The sequence below is a fragment of the Malurus melanocephalus genome, unplaced genomic scaffold, assembly GCF_030028575.1.
Source record: "Malurus melanocephalus ecotype Western Australia unplaced genomic scaffold, MMel_1.1 scaffold_295, whole genome shotgun sequence".
Taxonomy (NCBI): domain Eukaryota; kingdom Metazoa; phylum Chordata; class Aves; order Passeriformes; family Maluridae; genus Malurus; species Malurus melanocephalus.
The window spans coordinates 268,312-278,646 of NW_026623527.1; the positions used below are offsets into that span (position 1 = coordinate 268,312).

The following is a 10,335-nucleotide window of genomic DNA, read 5'->3' on the forward strand; positions in this document are numbered from 1 at the left end:
ACAAAAAAACCAAAACCCCCCAAAACCCCAAATATATCTTAAACCTCTACATGTCTATTTTACCATGGATTCTCTCCACTGCAGTATCCCAGGTCCAGAATCCTGGGGAGTTTAGCAAACCTTGCTCTGGGCAGTACCACTGATGAATGGCCATGGTTAAACCATTACCCAGGGWCTCCTGGAGCTGCTGGTGACAGCCTTTGGAAGGTTCTCGTGTTTCTGAGCCTTCCCTCATTTTAAGTGAGGATTGATGACTGACATGTTCTGAAAACATTCTTTATGACAATGGTAATAAAACAAGAAAAAAAAAGGAACAGATTTTAGAAAAAGCAGAGCAAAAGTGTAGAGCTGTTATCCTAACTGCATATTTCTGAGACTGTTGCTATTTTTTGCTTCATTTTGTGGAGTGTATTTTCTTATTTTCACAGGTGTCAATCTTCATCTAAGAACTTCTATATTTGCTGGMAGGCAACTTTAATTCTCTTTTAATGACTTTTTCTCTTAGTGAATCAATACTTAATTTTAAAAGGTCTTCCTTACTTCCTAATAATCTCCTTTATTTTTCCTACTCAAAGGCACATTTAAAAGGGAATTCAATAGCTCAGCTATTTCAGAAGGATTATTGCATTCCATATAGAATTATATGAAATATAGAATATATTATATTACATCTAGAATCATGGCTGTTGATTTTTCACTTTAGACAGTGCTTTCMACCTATTTTTATATTCGTAATCTCTTCTGTTCCTCTGTTAGTATTGAGCAGCTCTGGATATTTGCTGCTCTTGGTTCACCCTGCACTTTTTGCCCATCCAGTATCTTTTTGTGTCTCCTCTCCCCTCTCTCCTTTCCCCTAAATCTGTGGTTTCTCTCACCATGTTGATCCCTAATTATAAAAAAATAGCACAGTCCCTATTGCTGCTGATTCTCAGTGTAACCAGAGCAGGGTGAAACCCACTCTGRTACACCCATTAATGCATATTTTTTATCTTTTCACTCCTCTGTGCCTCATTTTGCTTTCTGTGGTATTTCTCAGGTTCCTTTCTCTCCAATCTGCTATTAAACCCTACATTGTTTAAATGTTTTTTTTTTCCTCCTTTTTCTCACAGAGCATTTGTCATTTCACAGAGCTTCAGCTTTGCACTTAAAATGAAAAGCTGAGTGGAGCTGTGTCATAAACAATTGGGATTTAATAAATAACTTGGTCTGCAGCAAACTGCTCCACTAAGAACTAATACACTGTGAATTTTAAGGTTTCATTTGATTTRTGCCAGTTCTTTCTATCTCCCTCCCTCCCCTGCGAACACTTTATATGCAAGAATGCACAAATGTGAAGAAAAATTATTTATAAAAGAAAAAAGATTTGTATTTTATAAAGAAATTAAATTTCCAGAAGACTGTTTTAACTCTGTCATCTGCTATAAAGACAAACATTCTGTTGCATTAAGAGAACTAAGACATGCAATCAGAAATACGAGGCTGAGAGCGAGTGAAAATCGGGGAGTTATTCCATTTTCTGGTGCACAAAAACTACTGCAGACAACAAAACTGAGGCTATCCTAGAAATTAGTCATTTGTTCAGTATCTCAAATCAGTCTCCATTTGGAAACAAAATGTTAAGGTCTGTGGGAGGGTGGAAGGCCAGCTAAAAATAATATTGTTAATCAGCAAAGAGATATTCCTGGCTTTCAGCAGCAGTGGGTTCCAAACCTACAAACTGCTCCAGTAACATTGAGTTCCCACCTATTTTCTCATCCTGAGGAAGATGTCTTGCTGCCCTGTGGATTTTTGGGTTGSTAAACTGAGGGAAATGGATGTCAGACTCTTCTGACAGCTTTAAGGAACGTGAAAATTGGGAATCACACTTGAAAATATTCCACACTGTGAYGTGTTCCATAGAGCTCAAAAATTGGGCAGCAAAGTGTTTGGGTGAGATTGGAGCCACTTCTTTGGCTTGAGAGGACTTTAACCCTCGCTAATTTATTTTAAATATGTTTTTAAGCTGCACAAATGAATTTTCAGAAAAGGATCAGCCTTTCCACCTCCATCAGAAAAACAAAACTTACTTCATCCATARATTCAAATTGTTTTCTTTCTTTATATAAAACTTACTAAAAAAATCTGTTCCCTTGGGAATAGTTCTAGAAGACTGCTGATAATGAACACAAGGGATGTTTTCTAGCATTGCCTATTTAATTTTTCATATTCATACAAATTTCAACTCATCCCTCTTGTTTTAGCTCAACTGAGACAGTGCAAGTAGGTTGCAGAAAGTTGTCTGATGAAACAAAGATGACACCTGTAACTTAGGACCAGATTGCTTTATCAAAATAATAGCAAAAGTAAAATATTGCTTACTACGAGTGAAATATTTTACATCTACATATAAGGTATATGAATTAATTATTTCAGAAGAGTGAAATTTAGCCTCAAGCTCCTGAAACCTCTTACATCCTCAGACATTTGGAGCCTCTTTGCATCATGATAAAAAGTTGGTAAAAAAAACCAAAAAACAGTGCATGAAACTTGAAACAAATAACAAAAATTGTAAAAAATATTATTTAAAATGAAATTGGTGAACAACTAGGTGCATAGATAATGATGGATATGATGGATACAGGACTATTATTCTTTCCTGACATAATAATCCACTTGTGTTGTGAGCATCCCTKTAAACCCATCTCCTTTAAGTTGAAAGGAGTAGATTTTACAAGTGCTGCTGGAATTCTACTCATATCACAGAGAATACATTCCCATGTCTTAAACTCACTCTGCCAATAATCTCTGCTATCACCACAGCCTCTACGAACACCCAGTGCTGGCTGGATTTGGGAAACCTGTATCTCTCCATGAACTATTTTCATACTTCAAGTTTTAATAATATTCAGCTTGCCTTGATTTTTATTTTTTTTTTTTTTTTTGTAAAGAACTTGTGGGGATTTGCAAAAGAATGTTTCTGCTTTGTTTTATTTTTTTCTTTGAACTTCAATTAGGGAGGGAGACGCCCCTCCACACACGCACACACATTTTTCACATCTTTTTGCATTCATTCAGCATTTGATTGAAGAGTTAATTCAGCTCCACTGAACAATGATAGATGTAATGAACAGAAAGGTCTTCCAATGTGAGAGATATTCTTCTCAATTCTTTCTGACAGGCAAGGGATGGTAAATAGACAAAACAGAGTCAAGCTAGGCAGCAAACTTGTAAAAAGGATGACTCTGGTAATGTACAAGGACAGCATGCACATCAATGAATACTTACATAAATGTCTGCACCATAAAATCCATCCTGGTATACAACACTGCAAGGATGCACACACAAAGAAAAACATCCATATTAGTGCATTTCCACATGCAAATGCCACCAACCCCTGCACAGCTGAGGTTAGTCTCTCACAAGAACAGAGGGGAGCGGGGAGGAAGGCACTCTTCACATTGGTTAGGGAGGTTGGGAGCAATTTTCACAAGTGAACCTGTAGCAAATACATCATTTGATCAAGTGTGCCAAATGCTTCGTCAAACAGAGGCAAAGCATGGCAGGGCTGCAAAAGACTTTTGATAAGGTTTGGGGGCTTTTTTTCTTCTCCTTTTTATTTTGAGTTGTAAGAAACCACATATTGACAGCATTTTTTTCCCCCTATTACAATTTTCAGTGGGCCAATCCTCCAATCAGTTTCAATACCTTAACAAAAARCTAGCTCTTGAAGTACTGCTTTCTTATCCTGCAGTTAGGCTGACCCTCTGGATAAAAAGGGTTACTTCTCATTACTTGGATGGCAAASAAAACACAGCCTGAGTTGAAATGGTGAGAGGAGTGGGTGAAATAATTGTGCTGGTGGTGTTCTACCCACTGGGTCAAATCTCAATATTCAGTGTACACARAGGTGAGAGAATCCATAGGTACGGCACTGTTGCCTTGATGCACATTTCCAGTAGTGACAACGGGTCTGTTGAGAATTTCATAGAGTTACTCTTGAGAAAAAAAAAAAAATTAACTTTCCCTACTTGAGCATTTTACAGCTTTGGCAAACATGCCAGCGTTTCTGAGCTCCCCAGTTTGGTTGGACATTACTACTTCTTCTCTGTAAAAAATGTGGTGACGTTGCTGCTACCAGTTCACCCAGAGACTGCCTCCTTTCAGCTGAGATAAATCATCAGTGTAAACAGTGAAAGATTGTCAACCCTTCAGGATAAACGACACAGTATGACAAAGACAGCTTAAATGATTACACAAAATAAAACGTGCAACTGCACAACGGTGGCCTACCAATTACACCCATTAGGTAATTCCTGCAATTTTACATCCATTTGGCAGCTCTCCARCTTAAAATGTGGATTTCCAATATCAGTATCAACCCAAGCTGTTTTAACAGCTAAATATGAGAGCACACAATAGGGTTTGTTTCCAGCAATATTTTCAATTTAGGAATAATGTTATCTAGGAATAATAGTTACTACCAAGTTCTAGCCTAAGCCATTTTGCAATTCCAACGAGGATTTTCATGTCAGAAATAGAACTGATCTATTGAGGTCAATGACCAAACCCCACAGGGCTGAGCTGGTATGTGTCTAAGTCAGAATTGCTTGAGAAAATCATAAATATGCACACATGCACACAGAGACATGGATAAAACCACACTGATGATAGAAGTCTGCAATGGAATACTAATGGGTGAAAACTCAGCTCCACTTAAATCAGAGTGTCTGCCATTTGTTTCAGAAGGATCAGACCTTTATTCATATTTTTCTATTTATTATGTCTGTAAAATCTGGCCTACACTGGCAACTTTCAAAGAGTTTGTTATTTCTATTGTAGTATCCCTTCATTTTGGTTTTGATATTCTGGTTATTTTAAACATTCCATGTTTTTCTCATACCGGTTTGCATGTAAGAAATCAAGCATTCCACAYAACTGACAGGTAGGAGCACACAATCAGGACCAGCATGGAAGGACTTTGATGAGGTGACACACAAATAATATTGATTTCACTGGAGATGGWGGCCCCAAAACACCAGCCCTTGGTTCCTCATATCCCTGTGCCACTGGAGATGGGGAGGAGTTGGGGAAGGTGGTTTTGGTTCTGTTTATAACCATCTAGCTGCGCTTCAACAGGAAATAAATTAAATTTCAAATCAAGTCTGTTTTGCTCACGATGGTAATTGGGAAGAAGCTAACCCAAGGTTTATTTTAACCCAAGAGCTTTTTCTGTACTCTGGAGGAGGAAGAAGAGCACAGCTGGGTGAGGATCTGGCAGCCAGCTGAGGCCAACCCATCACTGCACATTAGAATACCCTACTCTCAGTTACTATCAAACATTGCTATTCAGGAAATTTTATTTTTAAGACAGCATGTGTCAGAAAGGGAACTTTTCTTCTTCCTCTAGGTGATCTGTGGTTATACAGCCAAGATGAATAGGGGCTGATAAATTTTTCATTCCTAAGTGCAGCTGGTTGTAATCTTGGACAGGTTCATTCATCCACCTCAGCCTTCCTTCCAGTCATGTTCAGACAGAAACTTATTTTGAGTTCTAATTATGAAACCACTTCATAAACACTGTGCTGAAAAAAATGTACCCATCACTAAAATAAGACACAGGCATAACTCCATCATTAAACATGGCCAATATTAAAATGAAGGGACAGAATCAGGCAAATGAGTGTAACAGTCCTAAATAGGACTTGCACTACCAAAAAAAAAAAAAAAAATCAGCTGATATTCTATGTTATTTCCTCCCTATTATCTTGTATTATGATAGTGATATTAAATAAAAACCCTTCTGATTTTGCTGAAGTTTGAAGAAAATAATTCTTCACACTTCCATAGATTTGTCAGAGAATATTTCCTCTATTCAGTGCCATTTGTCCTAGTCATTTGTTGATTCCTGACCTAATCCTACCAGTGGAGTCAAATGTACTTTCCAACATCACCCTTCGTCAGAAGGACAAAGAGTAAACCACCAAGAACTGTGTTTTGCTCCTGTGCTGTTCCTTCCTTCAATGRATAATTTTCCAAGGGGTAATTGGCTTGGCTTATCACCTCTTTTTCTCTCTCTGAAGCTCTAGGCAGAACATAAAGAGACTGAAAGTATCACACAGGAACCCATCTAGCTACAGCTCCTTTTTAAACTTTATATTACAAAAAAAAACAACAACAAAAAAAAAAACCAACAAGGTAGACAGATAAATCTTATGTTCCTTGTAAAACAACACAAAGTTTTTAAATAGCCACATTACTGAAATCTGAATTACTTCACCCAAGAAATGGATATGTTAATGCGCTTCCTGGAGGCATTAAAAAGAACAACAAATTTGGGGGGGTTTATTCAGTTGTATTTGATTATTTTGTTGTGCTAGGGAAAACTCAGAGAAGTGAGAAACCTTGATTTAATAAGAAAATGGGCATCWAAACAACATCATATGTGGCAATCATTTCCTAAAATTATTTTTCTATAGGAAAATTATTTTTCTAATAGGAAACTGTTCCCTCCTCAGGTATTATGCATCTGACTTTCATGGGTTTAGCTCCTCTATTCAAGTCTCTGTGTCTCATAATCACTTTTTGTAACTATATTAAAACAAACTCTTTACTAGTTTAGATTACACCTTTCTAATATCCTGGGAGAACTACATCTGTCTTCATTATCATTTTTCCATCCTCATCTTTCAAAAGGATCGAGTTGAATAATCGATCAATGCCACAAAAAGACAGTCCTTGATTGCACAAAGCTGAGCAGGTTCCAGGAGCTGAGGATTCCTGCACACCCAACCCAAGGAGGGAGTGAGGGATTCAGGGGAACACATGGCCATCACAGCCCTGATTTCCTTCCTGGGCACGAGAATGGGTGCAGTCACCATCACAGCTCAAAGAAAGCAGCCAAAGAACACAAGTTCTGTGTTTTCTGATTGCTGGGCGGGTCACCCTCACTGTCCTGCACTGCCCAGCTCTGAGTGTGGAAATCACCTTCCACGTGAAACCTTTCAAATGAAGKTTTCATGAGACAAATGACAGAGGAGATGCAACCACAGCCTTATTCAAAGCAAAGACAGAATTAAAGCAACACCTTTCATCACTCTAATAACAGTTTTCAGTGTTGTAATGGGACTGACACTCTTGTAAGAGGCAGTTTCAGTTTCTTAGAATGTTCTCTAATTCCAGTTTCTTGCCTTTCCAGGTTCAATGTTTTCTGCCATGGACAAGTTACATTCTCTGCTCTGGGAGACTGATTGAGGGCATTGCTGCAGAGAACAAAGCTGGCAGACATCAATCACTGTGTGCTGGCAAAACCCATTTTTTGTTCCTTCAATATACACAGAGTCCAAAATAAGAGCCAGTTTATGTGAGCCCAAGTAAATAAATTGGGAAAAACCCATAACAACCAGAGTAGATGGAGTAGCTCATAATAATCATCCCTTCTTAAATTTAGAATAAGGGTTGGAAAAATAAAGCTGTGTTTTCAATTTCAATCAGTTAGAAAGTAGCACTTGAGAATGTTTATTTTAACAAGGGGAAGAGTTTCCGAATAGTCTCTGTTACTTCTCCCCCACACTCCCCACAAATTCTATTTAGGGTTGGGTTTGGGGTTTTTTTTACTCTTCTATTCAAAGAGAAAAAGGCATCTTGCTGTCTCCTGCTTTCCCAGGAGAGACAGCAGAGGTGGAGATAGAGACTGAAGTTAATTCTCTGTGAGCTTYATCAGAGCTGAGAGGAGCAGAGAGGAAATGTGAAGGCAAAGTCACCACACACCAAACTTGTGAAGGATTTAAGGCAAAGGGTGCTGAAATGAAAAGGCTTTCCATGAGTTTCACTACTCCTGCTATCTACTACTGCTCTACTACCACATACACAGTGATGCTGGGTTTTCTMAACAACAGATCAAAAATCTCTTACTCCCCTCTCCTGCATCACGTTRAGGTTCAGCTCTCCATGCAGTACAGACCTCCAAACTCTAAATTTCAGCATTCAATATTCTCGTACAAACCAAGCTTCACTCCCCATCTCAGTGTCAGTGGGGTTTTATGGCACATAAATTAATTACACACAGCTCTAAGTAAGCTGCACTTTCWCATCTTTCAAGGCATTAGAGATGATGGCACAGATGCTAAAAGGGAAGTGCTTTCCATGAGCTAATAAACAAGATGCTATCTCAAGGAATTAGTGAAATGCCTCACTCAGAACTAAAGGATCCATTAATAATTGGGGTAGTGCTCTGGATCTCAYGAAGAGTAATTCCATTTTTCAATGACACATTTTAAAGCATGTGTTGTTCTTTGATTTATGAGAAAACAATAAATATGGTTATACCAAACAATTTCCYTCAGACTTAGCAAAGCCTGTCTGCTGCTCCCCAGAAAAGAAATATTTTTTTAACTGAACACTGATGGAATTTAATGTAAATTTATTATTAAAATTATATCTGTCATTATAGAAAATAATGTCTACTTTTTTGAAATGATTGAAAATACTTAAGTATGAAACTGCTTGTTTGGCTGTAAGGCTGGGCTCCTTCCTTGAGTGAAAAATGAGAAATTGCCATTAAATTAATTGCAAAACAGCATTTTCCATTTTTCTTATCAACAAATTGTATTCCAAGTTGTTTGCTTCCTTCTCTAAGCTGATTAATTCTCKGTGATCTCTTTATTATCTCTATAATTTTCCTTGACTTCTATTCACATTGTGATCAAAAAAACCCACATTCCCACATTTTATTTTCATTGATTAAGGTGTTTTTTTTTTGTGATAGAAATTTCCTTCAGTTCTTTGGGGGTCACAGTACAGAATAGGTGAGCAGAGAACAAAGCACCACACAGAAATTCCAAGTTAGACTTTGGTGTCAGTGAAGATGCCAACACGAGATTTTAGACAGCAGGCCAAAGTAATGATGGCAGAATAAAACTTCATTACTCCACCTGTGGATCAGTGTAACAGAGATATTGATAATTTCTGTACTGATCCATGAATTATAAGAGTGGGCAGTTCAGAAAGCTGGGCCTTACTGTAAAGCACAGGTGGATGGAGAAAATTTAAYGTCTGAACTCAGACCTACCTGAGTTATGACAGGGCTGAGGAATTGAAAACTTTGGTGGCCTCAAATGATGTTTTCTGGCAAGGTGAGCCCTAGATTAGCAAGGGTTCCTCTCAGACAGCCGTGTAATTACATGAGAATACACATGTGCTACCCTTGGAAATGGAATTCTTTCTGCTGAGTCACTGTTCTAATTTTACAAATGTGTGTACCACACACATATACACACAGAGCACCCACATGTGGCCTCTTAAATTAAGGCAAATTTAGGTTATTTATTAGTCAGAAAGTATTAACTCATTTGTTTTGCAAGTACTACCCAAAAAAGTATTGTCCAATTCAAAACTRTATCACACAGAGCTGGAAATCATTTTCTTACATACTTTTGTGACTGAATTTAACTAAGATGGGATATTAATGACATCATGAGTGGGCCACACTGTTCTCTCACTACATACTGCACTCCATGTTGGAATTTAAGAATTTATTTTTAAACCAGGCAGAGGTGGAGAGMCCAGTTTGTTTAGCTGCAGCATCCATTTGGTCACTGAGGAATTCTGACTGAAATATGAAAGCATTCTAAACTGGCAGGGCATTCTAAACTTGCTTCCATCATTGCCATGTACAAATTCCCGGGCTGACTCTAAACGAGAATGGCAACAGAGGGGTAACTTCAGTGGGACACCATCCTTGCCCAGGGGTAACTCAGGCAAACTTCAGAAAACTGTCTTCCTCCAGTAGTGACAATGCTGTTTGGCTTAATAAACTGCACAAAACACTCAATTAAAACAGCAGAACATAATTTTAAAAAATAACCTGATTCTGTGGCATCATTTTTATACTAATTTTTAGGACATCTTATTTCTCTGAGATAATAACTGCTGATTGTGATGGAAYGGTCAAAGTGCCTGTCTTAAATATCCCTGAAAACTCAGCCCAAAGGGCAATGATAAGATYAGCAAATTTGTCTGGAGAAAGATGCTCCTTTTGGCTTAATGGAACTAAGGTTTAAAAGAAATTGTGGAAACTGGTGCAGGGCTCCCATCACCTCCAGAGGGGATGGGGCAGTGCTGGCAGCTCCTGCACAAGGGGATACCTCGAATGGGAGCCAAGGAGCTGCTGAATGTGATTTCAGAGAGGTCCTCTCCAGTCACTGCCTGAGCCAACCCTTCCTGACCCCTTCCCAGACAGACACAGCTGCTCTACAGAGAGGTAGAGACAAATCAACTTCAAAATTTTATGATAAAATACTGCTCTGGCCTGGGATCTTCTGAGTTTTCAGTTTTTCCAGATTTCCCAATTTCTTAACA

At 38.2% G+C, this 10,335-nt stretch overlaps 1 protein-coding gene across 5 annotated transcripts in view; it reads right to left on the minus strand.

Moving 5' to 3' along the window:
* RBFOX1 (RNA binding fox-1 homolog 1) overlaps positions 1-10,335 on the minus strand; it is a 504,918-nt gene that overhangs the window by 33,600 nt on the left and 460,983 nt on the right. For all 5 annotated transcript variants that reach the window (XM_057376932.1, XM_057376934.1, XM_057376930.1 and 2 more), the window contains one exon: positions 3,265-3,304. In XM_057376932.1, coding sequence (XP_057232915.1) covers positions 3,265-3,304 — 40 coding nt within the window. The remainder of the gene's footprint in view (positions 1-3,264; positions 3,305-10,335) is intronic.